We start from the raw sequence: 25519 nt of genomic DNA on the forward strand, positions 1-25519 counted from the left end.
TTTATAAAGGAGCAAAGCAGAGAATAGCTTAAAGAAATTATTATTGGAATATACATTGTCATTACTTTACCAGAATACTTTAAAACACTTCTACAAATAAAGAAATACTAAAAACATAGTTACCAGTGTTTGAATTACAGGTGTTCACATGTAACAACAATTAGGTAAATTTGATCGTTAAAAGATTGAGAGCAGATCAGATGTGTATGAGGGACACAACAGCACAAGGTCACTTCATACGTTATTCTGTAATGCAGGAAAATAAGTAGTACGCTAGTTTAGTTGTGTATGTTTATTTCAAAAAACAACAGCCTTTATTTTCTACCTTTCTTGCAGTGTTACTATAAATATATGTCTGTGGCCTTTCAGTCTCTCCCTTACTCTCCTACGTTTGTTTGTGTGTGCAAGTTTGTGTGAGTCTATATTTGAGTGTGAAATGTTGAAATGTCATTTTCAGAGGCGTTTCTAAGCACAGCGGGTTTGGGTTTACAGAAATAGTAGGGTGGACAGAGCACCGTGTGTGTGTGTGTGTGTCTTGGGGGGGCTGTGGGAATGTATGTTGAATGCCAGACAAAATTAAGCAGTAACTACTCTAATCACACTGACAGTTTAACATTTGTATGACTTCTGTCATATTCTTGACATGCTGCCCTCCATCTCTCTAAAATTGGTGTCATTATCATAAAAATCCATTCATTTTTTTTTCAACTTTGTTTCCCCGAATTTTGTTTCCTCCATCCCTTCTCACATCTTATCAGACTGTCTGTCCACCTCTTATTATAAAAATCCATTCATTTTTTTTCAACTTTGTTTCCTTGCATTTTGTTTCCTCCATCCCCTCTCACATCTATGGAAGAGGATTAGGGCCAGTGAAGAAAAAAAAAAAAAGGGGGTGACAGGATTCTGAGCACATCTTATCAGACTGTCCACCTCTCTTTAAATCATCTCGGGTTCCTCTATCATTTTCATGATTTATTGATAAATGGGTGAAAACAGGACAATGTCCGGACTATTCCTTCTTTTATTATGAGGGGAAAAAAACAAAAAGACGTGCTGTGTGTGTCAATGTGGAAAGAAAAGAGAACGCCCCCATTCTTGCTGACCTACTAAATGGAGATTATTGTAAAACCAATTGTTTACAGTATGTAGGTTTTGACTTTCTATCACTGAGCTGAGCTTTTCCCCAGTTTGAAGTGATGTCCTTGTCGAGATTTCTTTTACCTTATTTGTTGAAATTTGTTAGGAATTGACCATACTTTTTCACAGTTGATATCACTGACAAAACAATTCTGATGAGAAATCACTCAGGGAAATGTGGGCATTGCTTCCTTATGTCTAGCCTCTATGCATCATTGAAAAGCGTGATTTGTTTCTCAGTTGCCAAAAGTGCTTCACATCTTGCGGTATACATAAAAACAGCCTTTGTCATCATATTTGGTCCGATGTTAGCAACTCGCAGTTGTGAAATTGTAATTTTGGACACAAATGTCATCATTACAATAGGTTAAAATATCTGTTAATCATAAATGTATACTATTTATGAATAGTATTTATAAATGCACCAATAATGTGTGTTCCAAAAACAAATTTATGATTGTTTAATCTTCAAATCAACTTAATATTGTCCATTATTGTTTTAAACCTACCTTTAAAACATACACTGGTCATCTGAGGTTCTATTTTATCAGCTTTTTCCTGACTCAATGTCATTTGGTGAAGTGGGAAGGGGGATTCAAGTTGACCCGGGTATTTACGGCGGGTTATCAGAAATGTAAAAGACTGAACGCCACCAAGCGAGTGCGGGGGTTTAACACCCAACACTCGTTGTCCACATCCCTTTGTGTTAAAAGTAATCGTCAGTCAATCTGAGGTCGTCATACATCTAAATTACCAATGAGATGTCTTCAAAGGACACTTGCATACATCGAAACTCTAAAATTGTGAACTTGAATTCCTCACCAACGCCTCTGATGCACCAATTTGTGGGGAATACAGTGTGAAAGGAGGACTAGTGTCTTTACTGTGTGAGCATGCATCCAAGACTGCTTCTGTGTCTATGTGCGTCCAAGCATCCTTAGTGCGACTCCCTTTCATGCACTCCAGGAAACACTTGAGGACATTGGTTGATCAAACAAGATTAGGCCTGACAAATGTGGATTCAGTATATGCATGCATGTGTTTCACAGCTGCGTTTGTGTATTTAGTGTGTGAGGTTAGGATGTCATATGTTCTTGCTATCTTCAGGCTCATTGGAGCTGTTAACTCTGCAGTTTTACTCTGTGCGTGTGCGTGTGTGTGTGTTTCGAGTCCCAGAGTTAATTTATGTCTGTCATGCAAAGCTGAATGACCTGAAGGACTTGGGCTGTGCTAGTCATTAATTGCTTCATCAGAGGGTAACGTGTGAATACAATTTCATGTTGTTTTTATCCGTGTCCATGGACATGTCAACAACTTGCTGCACTGCATCGTATAACTATGAAAGAAAATGGTATATGTTTGCATATTGATATGCACTGTGGAAACCAGTAATTTAAAAATGTGATAGTTCCGTATGTGGTGTGTATTTTGTGCAATTTTTGTTTGAAACCTCCCCTTTTCAGGTGAGAGTATCCAAACTGACAGGTGTATCTTGTTTTTACATTTATTCTTCAAATAAGTTGCACTGAATGTCTACTTGGAAGTATAACCAGCATTAAGATTACACTTGTATTTTCCTCTTAATTGGCCTTCAGTATGGCTCCAAAAATATAGAAAACTTTGATAGGAAATCACATTAATTGCAACGAAACTGTTCTTGTTGTCTTGGACAATCAAAATTATCCTGTCGCAATTAAAATAGTGCTTTGAGACTACAAGGACGAGAATATATATGGGCAAACGGCTAACGATAATTTTCATAGGAAGCTTGAATTTATTAGGATACAGTTGAGGGGAAAAAAAAGAAGGAATTAATTGTTAAACATGAGAATGGTGGTCATGTTTGTAATTTCACAGTTTGGTATGGCAAAATCTTCTTTGTGTAGATTATTGTAAAAGATAGCTGCAATTCATTTTTAGAGATTTCAAACCCCAAATTCTGTTGTAGTGGGTATGTGATGCTATATTTGTGACATCTCCACCACATCTTTCTAACTTGTAGACCTCATTGTTTTGCTCTTGTGATCATCATCTGTTAACCTGGTGCCTAACAATGTAATCAAAATGAGATGAGCTCAATGCAGGCCACACGTTTTGTATTTATTTATTTATTTATTTATTTATTCATTCATTTATTTATTTATTTGTCTATTTATTCAATTTATGAATTTTTGTATTATTTTGTCTTTAAAAAAAAAATGTCAGAATTAGATATAGGGATTTCAGAAGTCCTCCAATCACAATTGCACCAAATGTGAAATGCTTGACGCAACTAAGGCTGCTGTCCTTTGGCTTTAAACTTGATGAAAACATATGTTGTGCCAAGCAAATCTCCATGGATCTCTCCATATAACTGACTTCACCATGTTTTTCAGTAGTGTCAGTGGGAATCTGTATGATGACATGACATTACAGTTAAACGGAAGGGACAAATTTCCCCATCTTGTACACTGCCAGAAGAGACAGTGGTAAATGTTCAGCATTATTAAATCTGACTGCTGAAGTCTAGTTGTGTGTTGTTGTAAAACACCTGCTAAGTGCACAAGTCTGCGTACATAGTGGCTGATTTGTATTTTCATAGTCCAAGATGTGACTTGGGCTGCTTGATCGGCGCTCGGTGGTATTTTTGCGTAGGGCCCCCTGGATGACTGAACCGGCTCTGCACAAATTTATGAGTCCTCTTATTGTAAGTGGATTTAAGGATGGGGCAACAGTGGAGTTCCTGCACCTAAATGAAATGGGAAAAACCCCAACAAGTTTTGCTTATAAATAGACTATGTAGCATTTTGCGCATATAGCACAAATATTCTAAGCATGTTGGAAAGTCTTGTTTGGAAATGCTCCACAGCATTTTTTAGTTTGTTCCTACAAAAACAGCTATAACTCAGCAGTTTGCACTTAGTGTGGTCCTGTATTGTGATTCCCTCTTTCAGGCGCTGGAAAAAGGTCTTGGATAAATATTGCATAAACAAGCTTCAGCATAACTGTTTCAAATGTGGAGGTCTATTCAAACCGGCAGTTGGGCAATTTGGTGCAAACAGTCATTTTAAAGATTATACGTGGAACTTAATGGCAATAACTGGGCTGTTGCCCTGTTTTACGCTGATATAATTTGTAAACTGTTCAATTCTGTCCTGTGATTTTATTTAGAAAAGCAAAAGAACATAACAGAAAAAAAAATCAAATCTACCAGTTCAAGCATTCGGCTGGTACCGCTCAATTGAAACTGAATTCATTGAAAGCCTCTACACTGCTTCACCACTTTGTGGCAGGAGGAAAAAGGCGATGGAATACAAGCTTAGAAAAACATGTCAAAACCGCTCTAATTGTTATGAATGTTGGTTGTGCTTCAATAATTGACTTTTGATTATTTATTAATTTTGCAGCCAAAGGACCATGAAGGAAATGAAGACAAATATAAAATGTTTCCTAACTATTTAAAATTGTTGGTGTATTTAATATTTATGCATCAACACAGGCTCACTTTTTACATTGCTGTAACAATTAAGATTTTTATAAAGAAAACAAAATAATACATTGTTTTATGCCTTTTTGTATTCAATTTTTTAGTGTCATGTTTGACAATCATTGATTAACTCTTTTTTTCCCCCCACTCCTGTAACCATTCAGAATATTCAAATGGTTCTAATAAGTTGTCTGTAGATTTAGCACAGGTTTAAGATTGACAAAAGTCTTGACTAGAATATATACATAACCAGCTTTGAATTAACCTGTAAACAAAATTGACAACTGAGCATTTTTCATTGTTGATATGAAACATGAAAAACATATGTGCTGGCATTTCAAAGTTGAGATAGACTGGAAGCAGGGACACAATGCAAATATTTTGCAAGGACTTGACGTTGTTTTTGGAACGAGCTCCCTGTGGTTTCTGGACTCTGTGGATCCTTTTAAAAGCAACTAATGACTCGCCTTTTTGAGTAAGCATTTTATCTTCCACCGTATTCCCTTAGTTGTATATATGTGTCATTTTAGAATTATTTTTATTATCATGAAGCACTTTGTGACCTTGGTCTGTGAAAAATAATTTAAACTTTATTTACTGTACAGTGTCACATGAACATGGGGTGAGTCACATAGCTTACTAATATGTATGATACATTTGACATGTCTTTTACAAAGTCTGTTGGTTCATGTTATTGCATATTGACAGACTTGCCTTCGCACAATTTCTGAAGTTTGCCTATCATGACACTCAGTTGATAGTCACACTGAATTGGATTATGCTAATTTCTGCACCACGGAAGCACAGTCAGGGTTGAATAATTTGCGTGATACTTTTCTGCATGTTTCATTTTTGACTTTCACAGCATGTAAGGAAGGGCCATTTTGTGCCACTCATTGCGCTTCAGTACATTAATACTGATCAAGGTACAGGTATGTAAGAAATGAGGGGGAAAAAAAAGATTAAATATGAGGCTGATTTGTGCAGTATTGCATTCATTAATATGAACTTTCTCATATTGAATGCCTTCAAAACTGGGATATCACTTTACTGCTCATATCCTTATTTAATTATTCAATCTAATTAAGATCTATAACCTTGTCATCCTTGACCATTGAGGTGTTAAGATGTAGCGGAAGACATTGGTAGTGTCTTTTGGAAAATTGGCTGAATGGTATCAATGAGCAATGCCAATTATGTTGCCTGCCTGACTGCAGCTGCTTGCTTTGCAACCCAGGCTGCACAGTGGCGAGGCCAGCCTTGCCATGCGGTTCATGTCTTTCCTGAACACCTCATCACTGGAAAGGAAAATGTATGTATTATGTCAGTGTTGATACCCCATGTCAGTCAAAGATTGCACAGCAAAAACCATCAAGAAACAAATATTTTTCACCATTTTTGTATTGTTTTAGCTGCAGATTACACTGGAAAGTGAAATTTCAACATGCATAATCATTCATCAATCTCTTCAAAACTGCCGTATCCAAAGTTATACATTTCAAGTGGACTAGAACACTCTGGATTAGAGATTATGACTGTTGCAATAATTGTAATAATTGTATTAATGTGAACTATTGTGCATGGAAAGTCGATTGAAGGCAAGGTTGTAGCAACATACATATGTGCCTGAGGTTCCACAATTTTACTTTAATACTGGTTGTATTTATTTTTATTCATTTCCCTGATCACAGACTATTTCACTCGATTCAATACAAACATCAAAGGAAGCGGGAACTCTTGTCTGTTGTTTGTGCTGTCATTATATCAAGTTTTTCTTGGAAAGAAGCTGCTTGTAGGCAAAAAAAAAAAAAAAAGAGCATTTGCAATCGTGAATGACTTTCATGTTCTCGTGGTCTTTTATTTTTGGAACGCTCACATCTCCGGCAAATTGCTGATCCCCCTCCTTGAAAGAAATCCCCACAAAGGTAAATCAAACAACTTGTTTTTGCCATGGATGTTATTTTAATTGGGGCGGCCGTGGATCAGTGGTAGAGCAGTCCATAGACCAGAGGGTCGGCTGTTTGATACCCGATCTGCCCAAGTCCTGGGTCGTTGTGTCCTTGGGCAAGACCTCATCCTCCTTGTCTCCAGTGCCACTCACACTGGTGTATGAATGTTTGGTGGTGGTCAGAAGGGCCGGATCTATTTTGTTTACTTCAATTTCCATTGTTATTCGAAAGTTGCAGTTCACTTTGCCCAATCAAGGGGAAGCAACATGTTTGATGTGACTCTACAAAACCAAACCATATGCTGAATTTTTGAGACTTTTATATGTACTTACATTCATACCCTTGTACACTTTAGAAACACACAGTATATTCTCACCATACCCAAAGAAAACCCATACAAGCAACCATACATGTTCGGAACAGACACCATCGTGCTACCACTGATGAAGATGTTATTTTGGGCTCTCTGTGCATCTAGATTTCCATCTACTAACTTAGTTATTGCTGCAATATATATATATATATATATTAAAATATGCGCATGAACACCTATTTCATACCGTACAAAGTAATATGAATTTATTAAATGCTGAAATAGGCTTACATAAATGGCAGATCGCAAGTGCTTCTTCTGTTTGGCTTTTGCCAAATTTGAGTAGTGTGACTGCCTTAGGGCCAGCTCACACATCACTAACTTCTGAGGTTGTTGCTAACAAGATGTGAAGTGCCAAATGTGTCTAACATATTGGTATGTAGGGTTGCATGTGTCTACATCAAGGAAATCATGAGAAAAAAAATCAGATATTCGTCAAATATTCAATAAAAAGCCATTTTTTTGGCCTCTTAAAATGTTGAACACTTCACTGCATAAAATGTACAGTACATTTTTAAATGAGGTGGGTTTATGACTGTAAGCATTGCTCAATATTTGTTCATTAAACGTTTGTTCGTTAAAACAGCTTGTCATTTTTTTCAATTGTTAGTTAATGTTACTTGTTTTTTTTCCATCTTGAAATGAATTCAAAACAGGATTAATGTCTGTCATTATCTAATATCAGTGAATCCCTGGAGTTAACACATTTTGTATTCTCTGCTGGTTCTACTACTTTGCTCAATAGACCGCATGGTTTTATTATTCAGTAAAGGAATTGAATGAAGCACAAAATAACATTATTAACATTTAACAATTCATTTTAACCTTTCATCATTTATCATTATGCTAATATTTGTAACACTCTCTTCATGCCACTTTCCCTTTGCTAGAATTCCCTTACACTTGTAAAAGAAGCACAAAAGAAAACAATATCACAAAAAAGTACATTTATACTTCTAAAAAAGGTGCATCTTTCTCCCTATAAGTTTAACAGTAATAGTATGAAATATGCTATATAATAGTGCCAAATATACCAGTGAATGTTTATGACCAGAAAATCATATTATATACGTACGTACATGTCTGTGCTTAAACTATCTCTCTTTTTTTGATAGTATAGTTTCAAGATTATAGTCTCAGTTGAAAGAAAACCCCAAAGGTGTTTTCTTTTACATACCTCTGAATGGATTTGTTGGATGGATGGATTTATTGGGTGGATGGATGGATGGATGGATGGACGGATGGATGGATGGATGGATGGATGGATGGATGGATGGATGGATGGATGGATGGATGGATGGATGGATGGATGGATGGATGGATGGATGGATGGATGGATGGATGGATGGATGAATGGGATACTCCCATTGGAAATATTCAGCATATTGCTCTGACAATAAATAATTTAATAATCATACAATTCAATCTTTGATCTTTCAAGTGTGTTTTTCCTGCACTGCACACTCATTTGCCCATTTTTGCCCTAGCCCTTAGAGCGCATCCCGGCATCCTTTGATTTTCCTTTTAAAAGCGACCTTTTGCCCACTTCCCTTTAACCATCTTAGCTTTGTCCTCACTTGAAAGCAACTGGTGTCTCATCACAAGAGATGCTGTTAAATGTTGAATTAGTGAAGGTGTGAGGGTAAGGATGGCTTGCGGCAGCAGTCTCTTACCTGTTAAATGGTGCTGTAACTGTGTAAAAGTGAGGAAATGGGAATCTGCTGAGAGCAATTAGATCATTTACTGAACAGGTGGTACTGCATTCATTAGCACACACCTCATGCTGTGTATTTCTCTGTGCATGCATCCATAAATGTTGATGTGTTTGTCAGTGTCATGTTGCCTCGTATTCCGACTGTGAAAAACTAAAAGACCTCCTTTTAAATCCCTATGGACCTATACTACTACAGACCAAATGTGTAAATATTTATACGATTTATTATTTAGTGTCCCTTTTGCACCATAACAGGGTGGCCCCTAAGAGACTTTTGTTCAGTATTATAATATTCAGGGGTCTATTTTTGTGCCCATCATAAGTCTAGCGTAATAAGCTGTCGAACTCTGCGTTGAAGCTAGCTTGGCATTTTTTTTTTTATATAAATATATATTCTTGTTTAGAAATATTTACCGTATTTGCCGGTGTATAAGTCGATTCGGTGTATAAGTCGACCCCCTAAAATTTGACGGAAATTTACGATTTACGAAAAAGGTCGACCAATACACCGGCAAATACGGTAGTTTCACCGAGGGCTTATTTGCTGTTTATGGTTGTATGTTAGCCTTCATCTACCATGGTCATGGTTGATGGCATTGAATTTCTATAAATTCATAAATAAACATGTCCATTAATGATGATCTTAAGAAGGCACGGTATAATTGCAAGCGCCGCGACACAACATAGAGCTAAAACACAATGACATTGGTTTTACTTGCAATTTGTTTAGCACTTCACACCGACATGACATTTACCCGCTGATGGCGCAGCATCAGGAACAACTGGGGGTTCAGTAACTTGCTCAAGGACACTTTGGCATGGTTACAACAGCCAGAAATCAAAACCACAACCACTGGATTGCCCACTAACCTACAATTGACACAATCAATTTTTACCTGGCAGCACAGCTGGTTATCACATCCATCCTACAGTGTGGCGGTTGTGGGTTCAATTCCGGCTGCAGCCTTCCTCTGTAGAGTTTGCATGTTCTCCCCATGCCTGCGTGGGTTTCCTCCAGGTTCTCTGGTTTCCTTCCAAAACATTCCAAAAACGTGCATGGAAGGCCAATTGAGCACTCTAAATTGCCCGTAGGTGTGTGAGTGCGAATGGTTGTTCGCCCTGCGATTGGCTTGCAATTCAGGGTGTCCCGCGCCTGCTGCTCGAAGTCAGCTGGAATAGGCTCCAGCACGCACAAAAAATAATTTATAAGGAAACGTGAAATTGAAACACTTCGGCCACATAAAATGGTGTGACTGGCCAGATCAGGCTGCCCAAGCCTTGATTTAAACACCTAGCTGATAGTTGGTGCATCAGCGCCATAGCAAGTTGCTAGACAAAATTCTAATTTTGCTCAATACAGCATTGTTGTGAGCAATGTAGTTATTACATCAGGGAATCTGCGTAACAGAGTTATTGTTTTCTTCCTTCGAATGCTGATTCATTTCAACTTTGAAATTTTGTTGTAAGTTTACAATACTCCAATGAAGGTTATGAAATGGGTTCTCTCAGAAATTACAATAGGGATTTATTTTTAGATTCAGCAATATTATTAGTTGTGGTGTTTATAAGATGGTAAATTGCTAGCAAGTTTTTAAATACATTAATAATAATAATTATTATAATAATGACTATTATTATAATGCAACACTAACATGCTTTTTTTTCCATACAAATATTATTACATTTAAGAATTGATCTATATAACATATTCGGAATTGACACTTGAAATACTGTTTACTGACATGTTAGTGTTACGTTTTTCAGTTTAAGTGATAAATGAATCTTCACTGCACATGCGTAGGCTGACTGACCATTCAAATGTGTCTCTTAAAGATCTACTTATTTGTTTTGCAGCTTTACACACAACCTTGGAGTTTGTCTGTGAAATCACCCAAAACAATCACATGGCAAATGAGCTAAACCCTTCCTTCCCTCACTTCCTCTCAACAGTCTGTTTACCAGCTGTTCTGTGGATACAGCATGTTAGTGTGTTGTGTGTGTCTATCTGTGTGTGCCTGTGTGTGATCTTCGGTGTCAGAAAAAAATATTTGTGCTTCTCAGAAATAGCTGCAATATTTGTGTGGTAATGCCTTGAATTGTGAGATATTTGAGTCAGAAGCAATTGCAGTCTCCGGGGCAGTGTGTCAGCTTGATGAGCAATGTCTGAGAGAGTTGTAAGACTCACTCAGTATATGGATAAACTATCTTGACAGTGGCGGTCAAAAGGGCATCTCAGCTTCCAGAGGTCGGATATCCAAGTCAGTGGGCTTAACAGAGTAAGATTATACCCACCTGTGGTCTTTTTAGTTTGTAAGCGAATGCTAATAAGCTTCAGTTGAGCTGTTGTATTGCAGATGCGTACTGGAAACAGTATTTGGTCCAACTATCATGATAGGGTCGGAAATTGGCATAAAGATAACAGTTTGGTGCCAAATGTGCCCACTGTGCATGGGGTGATGATGTGTGAAATATGTCCTTGGCTTGCATTAGACTTGATCGGCGCCAAGCATAATAGTCTTTTGCCTTGCAAGGTGGAAGCGCTCAGGCAATATTGCCATCAAGACAAATACGTTTTGGTCATTATCACACATCTATATACTTCCCCAACGCAAGTTATGGCGTATTATGGGTTTGCATTCAAAAAAAGTGTTGTCGAATTTATAGATCTTTTAATGCATGCAGCCACGCACACACACATACACGATGCACATTAAAAAAAAAAAAAAAAAAGTCCAATTAAAGGATAAGCCACACGGAACATTATATAGCAAAGAAAATCTTTCCCTCTAAGCAAAGACAATTGCTTAAAATAAACTGTCAGATGGGTCCACTGTCAAGCCACCACCAACATTGTTTTTATTATGATCATTTTTTTTCACAGCATTCATTTTGACATTTTGACCAGTAAACTAGGACAGAAAAATGCAACGTGTATATATGCACAATAAATAAATAAATAAATAAACAAATATAGACATAAATTCTCCTCAAACTTTGTTGAAGGGTGCTGAATGAAACTAGGAGGATACAGGTACGACCACAGATACAAGAATATTGTATATTTTACATACAGTATTTCATTATTTGAGTCCTGTGGCATCAGTGCCACCCATCCACCTCACAGTCAGAATGACACTCATTGCATAGGTAATTGCACAAATGATGTCGTGGGTTTTAATGGTGCTTCTTTTACATTGCTTAGAAAGTTCTAAGTTCTAAATACGGTTTATAATGTGATTTTACAAAACTGCTAATGAAAGACTACAATGATGTGTAAAATGTTAAAAGTATGTAAATGTACATGTTAAATATCAATCTGACATAACTGAGCATTGCCTTCTTTGTAAGCTGTATTCGATTCCGTTATAATTTGTAAGTATAATTAATATTATGGCTCTGTATTACATTATTGTCTGTTAATTATTCAAACTGTAGTTTATGTTGTTTTTGTAATTAGTGTTTTGTGAGCGAATTCTGTCATCCTCGAATCCACTCTGTGAGAGATGTGCACTACTTGCCAAAGACCTAAAATGAGAAAGAAAACTTAAACTGTTGCTTTGTCACAAATGAGACGACACAGTGTACGACAAGACTGGCAAAGTCAAAAGCATAAAATGTAAATCCATGGCGCACAAATCATGGTGTGCACACAAATACACTAAAGCGTGTGTCAAGAGAGCAAAAGTGAAATACTAGTATTAAACATTGCACAGACTCAATGTAATACACAATTTATATCCACCCTAAATGGAGTACGACAGCACATAAATTCAAATTCAAACTAATTATATGTCCTGATGAGGAGATTAAAAGGACAGATATCACATTTTTCATAATGATGACAAGGCGGCTTATGCTTCCATGTAAAACACAGACTGCCTCTGTAACCAAAACAGCATGACTCATGCAGTTTGAAAGAGAAAAGATAGTGTGACAGAAAAGCGCTCCAGGCTGTCTTTAATATTGGATGTGTGGCTGATGCACCCTAATGGCTCAGCATTGGTGTATTTTAGACCAGAATAGTTTGCTATCAGGGCTGTGCGCGTGTGCGTGCGTGTGCGTGCGTGTGTGTGTGTTCACACAAGTGTCTGATTAAAAATCAAAGTTGTTGTTATAAATCTACACATTGTAATTAACTAGTGAACTTTTCACCTTTCCCGTGATACGTTTACAGTTTGTGAAGGTATCAATTCATCCTTAGTAGTAGTGTATATATATCGCGACAGAGATGTTGGATTCAGTCTAATAATAATAATAATATTAATAGATTTTATTTATAATGCACTTTACATTTAAAGGCAAATCTCAAATTGCTACAGAACACAGGACAAGAAAATTAGGCAAAATTACAGGAATAAAATAAAGTTATAAAACAGATAAAATATCATTAAAAACTAGCAAGACTATGCTTTCCGGAATAAATAAATTTTTAGACCTTTCTTAAAAGCTTCCACCGTTTGTGGGTCCCTATGATGGTCTGGGAGGGCGTTCCACAGCAGCCTTGAAGGCCCGGTCCCTCAGCTTGAGGAAAGGAGAGCATGGTGGTAGTAGTCCCCAAAACAGAAGTCAGGCGTTCTCCAATGGGTGTGGAACTTACCACTTGAATGCCAAAGGAGGTGTTGTACAGTATGTTGGGATAAGAAGCAGTGCGTGAGAGCGCATCTCTAATTAGACAAGCTGCGAGCGTTGCTATATGAGCCATGGGATGACGGTGTTCAGCTGATCCATGGCCTCATGCACCAATGATGAGTCATACACTTTCATCCAGTGACATGATGAAAAATTTTGAGTTATTGTTGTTCCTCGCGATAACGTATGTCCAAAGACTAGTGAGCTTTTTTTCACTGTCAGCTTGAATACACATTCACCCTTGTTTGGATGCCCCCACTAAGTTAGATGCCCGGGGCCCTGCCCCATCAGCCCCCCTCTTTACACGCCACTGCATCCAGTAACACTTTCTGTCATTTCTTCTTCATCTGCATGCCTTGCACACTGTTTTTCTCACTTCATTCTAAGACCAAACACAGTCCATGTGGTGGTGTTTGTGTGGTGTGGCTTTGACCTTTGCTCAGCCAGAACTAATTGGACTCTCTTAGTCACCGGTGATATGCTGCTGTGATGATGTCACTACGGCAGTGTTTCCAAAGCTTTATTGAGCCAAGGCGCATGTGTTGCATCGGAAAAAGCTCACTGCAGAGAGCCAAACAAAAATGTCACAAAAAAACTGTATACTGAAAAACTGAAATTATTTACTCATACATTTGCCTACATACTGTGTAAAATTAATCTGGCCGTGTTTAGTTGAAAACAAAATTGATACCCGTACTGATGCACGGCATTCTATTGAAGATTTCTGGATGTGGAAATTGACATGAAAATGGAAAATATCTTAGGACACTGGACACCAAGGACCAGATTTGAAGACCCCTGCCCTATACCAATCAAATGATTTTGAAGCTTTTATTTTAAAAAATATTAGTTCAATATAATTACTAAAGGAGGCGGCATGGTGGCGCGCTGGTTAGCACTTCGAATGGTTGTTTATGTGTGGCCTGCAATTACCCTCGTGAGGATAAATCGGTTCAGAAAATGCATGGATGGATGAATAATTCCTAATGGACTGATTTGAAAAGATATTTTTCTTTCAACTTCAAGTGATGAGAAGCAATATACTGTACTTCTGAAGTCGACAGACATCAGTAACATTCTGAAATCCTAAAATATTCTGTTTTGTGTACTTTGTACTCCACAATGGTCTCATGCTACTTAAAAGTCCTCAAGCTGATTTTGATGCTAAAGAGCTATGGCGCCCATATCAAAAACATCTCATGCGCCTTCAAAATCTTACTAAACTGTTGTCCAGAATGTGATGTGATTTCGCCATCGAAGGCAAAGTACGCATACAGTATGTCCTGTTGTCATATTTATTGAAAACACAGTGGAATGACTGCTAACATGTCTTTTATGACTCTGCCGACCCCCGTTTGTGCAAGTAAGTGAGTGTGTGTGTGTGCATAGAAAACTAGTACAGTTTGAGTCCGCAGTTTGTTCAAAGGTTGTGTGTATGTTTGTGTGTGTGTGTGTGTGTGTTTGTGTATTTAAGACCTATTTTATCAAATTGTCAGAATAATGATTTACGGTGGCAAAATTGGCACATCTGCCCAGAGGCTCAGACTTTGACTGTCACAATTTGTGTACTGTTTTGAATATTTTTAGTTTTGTTGGAGTCTTTTCTCCCCATCTCGTAAACTCATTAGATTTTCATCTCCACCTGCTCTTGTCAACCCTGTTTCTGGTGTTTACCAATCAGCTCCCTCTAGCCATAAATAATTGAGTAGAAGAATGTGTCCAAACTTGTTGTAAGAAGTTTGGATTGAGCCTGGACATTCAGGTCATTAAGTTTAATCAAACATTTAGTGGGCATTCCAACTGCAATACTGGTAAGAGCAGACAGTACATAATACAATACTGACTAAAACATTTTTCAAATACATTATAGTTGTATGTAACAGGTAGCTGTGTTCAGAAGGGCAAGCCTTTCTAACATTAAAACTGTTAGTGTTTTTGTGATGTTAATTTTTTTGCATTTGGTTAAGTGATAGAATGATGCATGGCATGTTATATGTAACACCATTTCTCTCTTGTTTGATCTAAAGGTCCTGGTCGAGAGGAGAGCGATGAAGACGTCACTCTTTCTTCTCCTCCTCATCTTCACCCTCCTTGCCTCAGGATCCAGCAATGATGTCAAGTACATTTCCAAGAGAAACTCTGGTAGGATGATCTCTTTCTGTTGGTTGGTGCTGTCCTTGGATTCTGTCTGTAATATCTGTAATATTGTTTTATTCTGTCATTGCAAACACCTGTCAATCTTCTCATTTTCCCATTCCCTTTTTGATCTTATTTCTGGTCACTTTAATTATCTTTATTTCTGTGGTGCAAGCTTTGCCACCCCCCCCCCCCCCCTTTCCCCCCTCACTTCTCTCCACTCTTAACATCTCAGATGTCTCTTGACTCGAACCCATGGTGATAGTGCTGGTTGAGTCAGACTTTTTTTCCACTTTATTCCACTCTAGCTCCCGCTCGTTCTAGCAAAGCTGAACGCTTCTTCATCCTCCATCTTTTGTGCAGGTTTTCTAACATTAGACCTATGGCACTGCTGCTGTCACTGCTGCTGAAAATGTCTTCATTAATGACCAGTGAATGATAGGATTGATTTGTTATATGCTGCTGATAATAATGGTGGAATTGCTTGACTTAGTTCCATGATCAATACAATGTGAATTAAATAATGATTTGTCGTATGTTATGATAATGAGACAATAGAGCTGAGATGCCAAAAATGCTTGGATCACAGGACAAATCTTCAGGGGCCTGAATATATATATAAAGATATATATATATATATATTGTCTTTTGGGGTAAGGAGTAATGCAGACCAGTGCAACACTTCAGTCTGTGAATTATACTAGTATATAATACTTTTGTTACTTAAGCTTTATCTGACCTCTTGAATGCTGCTGGAAAATACATTTTTACTTTTTTCTTTAAAATATAGGGCTAAAGACGATGATGATATATGCCAGCCAGAAGCTGCCAAGCTCTTGTCCCATGTTGCGCTATTAGATTACATAATTGTCTTTGTATTTAGTTATTATCATTTTCATGTCCAATTTTGAACAGATGTCAACAAAAAAATGAGGCAAGGTTTTCAGGCCACACAAAATGATGTGGTAGGTTGACACCTACGTTTGAATTCTGATTCTTTTTTTTTAACTCCCCTACTTAGTGCTAGCATATTTGACTGGTAGGATGCTTTGCTGTATAATTATAGCAGTCGTTCTATTGTACACCCCCGCTGAGCCTTGGAAAATGATGAAAGCACAAAAAATGATTCAATAATTTTGGAAATGCTGGCCATGCAATTAAATCAATCTAGTTTAAATTGATTTTCCTATAATGTAATCCTTTGAAACAATTGTGCTTGTTAAACACAGTGCTCTATGATCGCACGCACGCACGCACGCACGCACGCACGCACGCACGCACGCAGACACACACACACACATACACACACACACGCACAGTAGAACTATAATTACACTCAACTGAGAATTGCAAATTTTCTGAAAATTTTGACACTTACCAAAAAATTCATTGTGGTCTACACAATTAAATAAGATCCACAGCAATTTGTCTACCAAATAGTTTTTCTTTATGTCGAATTAAAGTGCTAAAAAGCATGTAATAGTATCATTCTCAACTGAGGATAATTGTTTTTGTAAAGGTAACATTTAGTATGACGTAGCTCTTGTGTTGTATCCCATTAGATCCACAGGTGATGTATAATGCTGAGGCTTATGGCCTCGTTATTCTCCAAAGCTGTTTCCCAGCCAGAGAGGCACATATGGACAAACCGCTCAGGACATACATGTAGATGCATTGGAGTTTTTGACAGATTTTCAAGCTTTCACCATTTCAGCTTGCAAAGTGCTCTTTTCCCCTGCTTCCTTTTAACAATTGTGTAAGGGGTCAAAGTCAGTATCTTAATTGAGCCTCTGGCAGGGACATGATGATGTAATAAGGACACAAAAAGGAAAGGCTGAGTTGATGTTTCTGTCCTGTTTTAGAAACATGTTGCAAAATGCTGCAGTGCGCTGGACCTTCAACTCTGCCACAGTGACATGCTGTGTGTGGCTGACTTGTTCTTTTCTTCACCTTTACCATTTGTGCGCTTTTGTCGGGCTCCAACACTAAATGAATCGACTGTGTTGGTGGTGTGCTGGAGGGACAGACAGGATTGGTATTGTCAATCTGTGTTCTTCATGATTTTGTTTGCGTTCAGTAAGATACAACATAATGTATGTTAGCACCAGGGGTGTGGAGCTGTGGAGTATGTACTGGCGCAGCATGCTTCCGTGTGTGTGCTCTTTTGAATATTTGTGTATGTGGGAGAGGTGTGGACAAAGCAATTACGCGTTCAGAGCAGAGCCAAGCGAACATTTATGTGGGCGACTGCTACATGCAGCCGAAGATAGAGTGTGAGATCTCCTCTCGCTCGGTGGTTGTGAGTTTTTAACTGGACAGCATGTGGACAGGAACTACAATTTCCTCGTGCCAGTTTCTCCGCTCTGCTGCGACACAGCAACCATTGCAGCCAAAAAGCGACACGCCGTGATAAGAAATAAAAGGTGTGGAGGCCAGAGATGGTGGTGAGGAGGAGAGACTTTTGGAAGACGATACGGCTGCACCGTATATGATCAAAATATCCAACAGACTTGTTTGTATTTGTAGTTTGTCACGCTGTATTTGCAATGGGACACAGAAGCTTTTTGTTATCACGATGAGGTCTTATCATTGCCAATCCCAATTATATTTACTGATGGAGGCTTCTCAGATGAGTCAAAAACATCCATAGTCCAGTTGTGATTAATTCCAGTCCGGTGTGTAGTGAGTACCGCGCTTCTCACCCAAAATCAGCTATAGGTTCCAGCTCACCAGCAACACTAATTTGGACAAGCACTTAAGAAAATGAATGGCTGGATGGGAGTAATTGAAACCAAATCCAAACTGTTTCTTCAAGACAGATGACCGGTTCTTTCTTGACATTATCTACTTTTCTGTTGTTGTGGTGGAAACCTCTCTTGGCATCTAAAGGTGCCAATCGACCATATTTGCATGGCACGAAAGCTGTTTTTGCAATTAGATCATTTCCACTGACGGTGCTAAGTTGAACAGGTGCAAGTCTGGAATGTTGCTACTGAAAATAATGCCTGAATTGCATACAGACATTATTCTCAAATGCAGACTTCACACAAAAAATACTCACCGGCAGCACTGTGTTTTCGAATTACAGATACATTTTTATTGCAAGATGTGCCTTTATTGTCAGTTTGAATAGTTTCATTGTGTCCATCTGTAGCAATCCCCAGCAACTTACTAGCTAAACCTCCATCATCTCTTCATCGTTGCCACAAACTCCCTTGTTCTGGTCAAGGCCACACCTTAACAGTTTCATCACTCTACACAAAAGCAATAGATTATTTGAGAAGGTGAAGAGAGATAAGATAAGACTCTTATCTTGATTCCAGCAAGGACAGGCGGGAGAAATAAATTCATCCATTAACTAGAATGACTGCAAACAGCCAGCAAGTCTTAGAAATAGTAATAGTGACATGTGCCAGCCGGTACCATGCATAGTATTTATTTTTACCACCTGTCAGAATCATCTGGCTGTCAGTCCAGTCCACCTTTATCATGAGCTGCACAAAAATCTTAAATGGTCATCACTCCACCTCTCTAAAAAGTTTAACATTGTATTTGTGTATTAAATAAAAAATATATAATACAAAAATAGATGTTCAAAATGGCAAGGACAGCAGGATAGTCTGTCATATCATAGCAGTTCTACTCACACAAAACTGTGCATGTGTGTGTGCTTAAGGGAGGGTGCTCAGCCACCAGCCGCCACACACTGCACATTTGTTGCATCTCTAAGCCAAAGATGACAGGCTGTTTGTGTGAAGTGGGTGTTTTTTAGCTTACTAAAGAACTAAAAGAAACATTAGCAAAGGCTCATTTACTAACCAGCTACTGTGCAAGCAGATATGTGTGTTTGTGTTACATCGATGAAGATAAAGCAATTCTTATTTCCAAGATGTATGATGATTCTTTATTTTTGTCATTCTTTAACTGTGAGAAACATGACTTCAATTTCTGATGCCTGATACAGTCAAAACCCCTCGTCTCTTCGCGGCAAGATCGTACATCACTTCTCAAAACACTTTGTTCCTCTCACTTCCTGCCACTGTGTCACTTTTTCACTTGTCTCCATGTCTGCGTCGAGTTCCAAGGTCAGATTAAAGATTCATCCCTTCTCTTGTTCTGCATTCAAATATTGATAAAAGCTGACATGGCGTTGACTCTGTACACCGAGGGATTCCGCTTCACAAGCACACATGCACACACGTAGACGCAAGCGCACACAAACACAAATCAGATTTTTCATCCTCCATTGCTGCGTCGTGGCTAAATAACTTAATTTAACATTTCTTTTTCTTTTTTTTACTGACCCACAAAAACACTTGATTCACTCTCAAACATCATCACAATGAAGGTAACAGTTGAGTCCGCCCTCTACTGGGAAAACTTGTAACACAGCAACAGTCTTTAATGTTTTCACAAAGCTAGGAACAGTATAAACGGCACAATTTTGTATTTTTATTTAAGCATGCCAGGCAATTCATCGAGATACCTGGGAGCTGTTTTAAATTGTGAAATAACATAAAACTGCTTCAAAATATGCACCTGTGTCTATGGTTGTTAATGGTGATGGGGTACACTCACCTGTCCTGTGTGCAGGCAGCGTGTGATTGATTCTTGCTCAGCGATCGTGTGCATGCGGGTGCAGCTGTCAATTCGTCTCTATATGTGCCCTGCGGCGGGCTGGCGACCAGTTCAGGGTGTAGTCTGCCTTTTGCCCGATGTCAGCTGGGATAGGCTCCAGTTGAATCCCACGCTGGTAAAAAATAGGCCTTTATATGTAGCTACAGGTAACCGGCGTCCCTTCCATACCCCAACACCTATAATAAGCATATAGCCACCATGTGGAATAAGTGATTTTAGCCTCTTGGCTGCCTCTAATCAGAGAAGTAATAGAAAAGAAATGTTAGAAAAGATATGGCTTTAGTGTTGGAGTAGCTGGAAAAAGAGAAACAAAGAAAATACAACACTAACATATAGCCCTTTCTGTCAGCTAGTGTGTAATTAAGTTCTGCACTGTGTCAGGATTGCGCTGTACAACTGGTAATTTAACTTAGGCTAAGCCAAAAGAGCAGACAGAGAAGACCTGTTCTGGAGCAGAACAGAAGCAGCAGAGAACATGAGGCAGCTCGAGATGTGTGTTCAAATATGATTAGTGTTGTCAAGCGATTAAAATATTCAATCACGATTAATCAAATTTTTTTGTATTGTTAACTCATAGTTAATCACACATTTTAGTTATTATAAAAAAAAAAATACCTAGATTTTTTTTCAGAGCCATTATTTTAGCACATTTTGATAGCCTTAACAGGAAGAAGAGGATTGATTTTCTTATGCAGGCATGTTTTTTATTGAATTGGATTAAATTTCCAAAAAGTTACACAAACAGCCCCTCAACAGTCCATTCTAAGAATAAAAAATTTGGGCAATATAAAAAATATTACATACATGTGAAATGTAAACAACGACTCAGCCTATAGTTCAACAAACCATTTTTAAAGTTTGTTTTGAGCTTAGCAGCAATATAATGGTCTTGATTCACCGTATTAACCCTGTTTCTGATTTCTCAAGAAATAATGAACAGACCACTCGCCATGATGCTTTTATTTTTACGAATCGATGAAATTTCTGCACAACAAGCCAAGACTAGTGTCAACAGTGTGGCGTGCTGGGTGTTTATTTCTCCTCTTGCAAGATTTGGTGAAGTGTTGTAGTTTTTCTATGGCAACAGTACATGAATAGAGTACACATTTTATTAGGCCAAAATGAGCTTTATTTGCGCGATTAAAAAAAATGAACAACGCGTTAAACTGGCACCACTAAGCAAACCATGTTAGCCAATGTATTAATGATGGTATTGCTTATCTAAAATAGAATTAAATTCCCTTTTTCTGTCTGAGCCATCAATGTCAAGCATAGTAGAGTTTTGTGCACCCGAACTCTGCACTTTGCTGCCAAACATGACAGAACTAGGATGGTGCTCTTGTATGTCATGAGACAGAGGGAGTCAAGCTTACACTGTTCCAGGTGATCGCTATCCTGCTGTGGGTGCTCTGCCCTCCTCTTTCATGGGTCAGCAATCATTCATATGTCTGGCACCAACATCTTTAAAATACTTGAAATTCATTTATTTATTTATTCATTCATTCATTTATGAAGCCATGTTCTGTGTGGAATTTACATGTTGTGTTTCTACGTGTATGCCAGTTTCCTCCCACATTCTAAAAACACGCATGGTAGGTTGATTGAACATTCAAAGTTGTTTGGGGTGTACCCTGCCTTTCATACACAGGTAGCAGGGATAAGCTCCAGCACACTTGCAACCCTTGTGAAGATAATCAGCTGAGGTAATGGTTGGATGCGTTGATGAAATCTTATGGGATGAGCAAAGATAAGATATATTTGTGTTATTCAGTAACTTTGCCCAAATTTATCAAAATGTATTAAAAAAATGCTAAAAGAAATAAAGAAAAGACCGTTGAAAAGAAGACAGAGGAAGAATTCAATTGATTTTAGGCAAGAGGTTAAGGTTAAGTAAGAGAGAATCTCAGAGTGAGTTGGAGATAGGGAAGAGTAAATGGCTTTCAATTTACAAAGCTCCTGGGATCGGATAGAGAGAAATTATAGGGAGGAGCTTAAAAAGAGTGAGTGTGATGTGACACTGATGAACCCATTCCCAAGTATTTGACTGTGTGTGTGTGTGTGTGTGTGGGGGGGGGGGGGGGGGGGGGGGGGCACGGGAGAGAAACCAGAAATAGAGCATACAAGAGGATGGTGTAAGCATGTTGCAGATATTCGCTGCAGGCAGACTGAATGGACCAATGCACAAGTGGGACTATGTATGTGTGTAAGGGATGCAAAGAAGTTTGAAAGTATTTGACTGAAGGGCAATTACAGAATAGTGTTTGCCTACTTGTTAAAGAGGGGGGGCAATATGGAGCCACATTGCTGTGTATTGACAATATAATTACCAGTGAATAATGGTACCAGATGTGTGTCTATGCACTGGCTGGTTATAGGCACTATAATTAGGCTGAATGATACACCCCGGTTATTGAAATCAATGCAGAACTGTACATTGTGCCATATTCTTATGTTAGCCGTCCACCATGTTGACATTGTCCCTTCTCCATGGCAGTTGCTAAATAACTGATGAAGTTACATTAAACAATCAGCATCAATCTACTGCATAACTCCACTTATATTTATGTTCCAAGTCATTTATCCCTATCTGGTGTTCATCTGTCAAACTGCAAAAAGAGGAATTGATACGGATCTTGATACATGGGGTGTCATAAGATTCAAGGACAGTACATGTTAAAATGCAATGATTTGGCTTGGTTCAGTATAATACAGCAGTTTTCTAATTGAAATTGTTTTTTGTTACACCCCTAATATTCAATAACACAGTTCAATAGCAGTTTTTAAATCAGAGATAGCATTCTGTCCCTAAATGTATTTTTGATTATTTAAAAAATGTCTACTTTCTTCTAGCACATGCCTTTCTTTTGCAATACTCTCATTTTTATCTTGTTGTTTTTACGTTTGACCTATAACAGCTTGCGTAATATGGATTTTACCAAGTCTTGTAATTTATAGCTCCGACGTTTCAGAAGAAAATCCATTGAAACTAAACTTATTAAATATATTACTACATTACATATTATTACTAGTATTCTTATTCTTATTATTTATTTACAATAAATACAGTATATTATATGTACTATTATTAGAATTATTACCTTTATTATTATGAAAACCTGATGTGCTAGGGAAAGAACAAGAGCAGATTATATGCTTATATATATATATACACGTAATATATAGAAGTTTACTTGCATTTGTAGTTAGAAAAGTGCAGCAAAAATTTCTTAACCAGTGTTGTGTATTGTCTCATTCTCTTATGGGTTGTAAGAATGTAAATATGAAAGACCTTTTTATTTTGTGTCAGATATTTTGTCGATAACTAATTATCTAGACCATCAGGCAGGCTGCAATCTGGTGCATATCAGTTGGCTGTGCATTGTGATGCATGTCACGTGGCCTGAGTGATGGAGATGCACATCCTTAGAGTCTGGTGTGATGTTGCACTAGGAGTTTCCTGTCTCCTGCCTTTCCACTCTTGAACACCACCCCACCCCATCCCGCCCCTCACACACACTTTTGTGCCTCCTTCATTTACAATTGAACTTGACAGAAAATCATTAACGGCATAATGAAAAGCAGCAGACCAATAATACATACCATCACTGTCTATTACAGATCCTTAGCCTTAGACCCTGAATGTAAATGAATCCATATTATATTCTGTTAAAGTGTTGGGGTGCTGATGCAAACCGCTCATCGCCATTGTTTCCATGCATGAGAAACCATGGACCATTTGCTCAAGTGTTTGGCAAATGGATGTAATTCACAATGTATGAGTTCAACATAGTGTTCAAATGGTTGGATGAATGTGCATAGGATTACCAATTCACTATCCTATTGAATAACTTTAGTAGTTTATTTTCATCTTTGTGGTTTAACGGAGTTCTCCTCAAAGAGTATAAATTCTGGATTCTGCAACATTGTGATTGGTCACAAGTCATTACACCAAACAATCTCTGTCTTACCATGAATGACCAATGAAAGACGGCAAGGTGTCATAAGACATAAGGAATTAGCATGTAAAAATATTGAATAGATTTAACATTTGCAATTGTCAGCCTAGACTGTTTTGTGAGCATATTGGGGTGAAAAATCCCTCTTGACACAGCCCACAACACAGGGTAATCATATTAAGGTAATCTTTCAGGGACATCCGATAATAAGGCATTTGTTTTCATTTATCAAATGGTAAAAAGTCAAATTTGGCCTAGTTGTCTTTATATTTGTACCCTGCCTAAAATGACTTCAGTAAACGTTGCTTCCGTTCATTAAAACCCGCGTAAGGAGATGAGAGAGTTCAGATTGCGTATCCAAGGCTGTTGCTTCAGCCATTTGATTTGCATTTACTGTTTACTGTTGTGCGTAGACCTCTACTCCAGGAAGTGGAACATACATTGTTTTTGCTTGCATTTATTCAAGATGATGATGATGATGTTACAGATGACTGCAATGGATTTTTCAATTATTAGATAGACATCCACATCACATTATGTGCTGTATAGTATTGAACAAAATATTTAATTTGTTGTGTAAATATATTTATTACATTGTTTAATTACTATCAACTTGAGTTTTGTTTACTTTTATGAGTGTGTGAGCGTGTGTGCGTGTGTGTGTGTGTGTGTGTGTATTCAACTTCTTCTGGCCTATTCTCCTTGTGAATCTGTCTTTCCACCACCAGCCAGTTATTGGTTTTCAGTTCCAATTACACACCTCCTTCATCAAGGTTTCCGGTGCTCTTTGAACCACTTCTTCCCTGCTTAGGGCCATGCACAAAACACACACACACACATGCGCACGCACGCACGCGCGCACGCACGCACGCACGCACGCACGCACACACACATTTCCACATCCACGTTGACAAAAATACACACATGCAGGGTACGTGCCAAAGTATGCAACATGTTGTGTGAGGTGGTGAAAACACAGCTGCTTATGAATTGTAGTGAACCAGTATTCACCCATGTTAGGCAATATAGGGCACTAACACAGCTCATGCAATACAAAACAATGCTTTTGTCTTTGTATTAATAGTAATACTATGCAGAACTTGTGAAACACTGTGAAAAAAAATCTGTGTTTTTCTTTGTGCTTTTGTCGTCTTATGAATCATGATGCAAAATGAGCAAATTAGTATGCAGACAATTGCGTGTAATATCCTCACTAAATCAATGCACCGAAAGTTGGAAATCATCTCAGCCGCTGATTCTGAGCTGCTTGGCAGAAAAGCGTGAGTAACTTGTACCCAGATCTGTGGGAAAAGACTGATTGACTGGAAAGAATTATGATGTTCAATCCACCCTCGTTCGGAACTGAATCCAAGACAATTATGTCTTTTGGTGCCTAAACATACTCCAATATAATTATCATCACATACTTGCAGCAATTGGATTCCCCTCCTGCTTTGTGTTTACTTGACATAAACTGATCATTTACTTTAAGGATGAATGATAAACTAGAAAGCAGAAAGC

General features: G+C 38.1%; 1 protein-coding gene across 2 annotated transcripts in view; it reads left to right on the forward strand.

Annotated features, from left to right (window-relative positions):
• il1rapl2 (interleukin 1 receptor accessory protein-like 2) overlaps positions 1–25519 on the forward strand; it is a 208709-nt gene that overhangs the window by 15472 nt on the left and 167718 nt on the right. For both annotated transcript variants that reach the window (XM_088386756.1, XM_088386765.1), the window contains exon 2: positions 15296–15410. In XM_088386756.1, coding sequence (XP_088242882.1) covers positions 15317–15410 — 94 coding nt within the window. In that variant the 5' untranslated portion in view covers positions 15296–15316. The remainder of the gene's footprint in view (positions 1–15295; positions 15411–25519) is intronic.

This window comes from Syngnathus floridae, chromosome 1 (genome assembly GCF_059516105.1).
Source record: "Syngnathus floridae isolate MCC-2025c chromosome 1, RoL_Sflo_1.0, whole genome shotgun sequence".
Classification (NCBI taxonomy): domain Eukaryota; kingdom Metazoa; phylum Chordata; class Actinopteri; order Syngnathiformes; family Syngnathidae; genus Syngnathus; species Syngnathus floridae.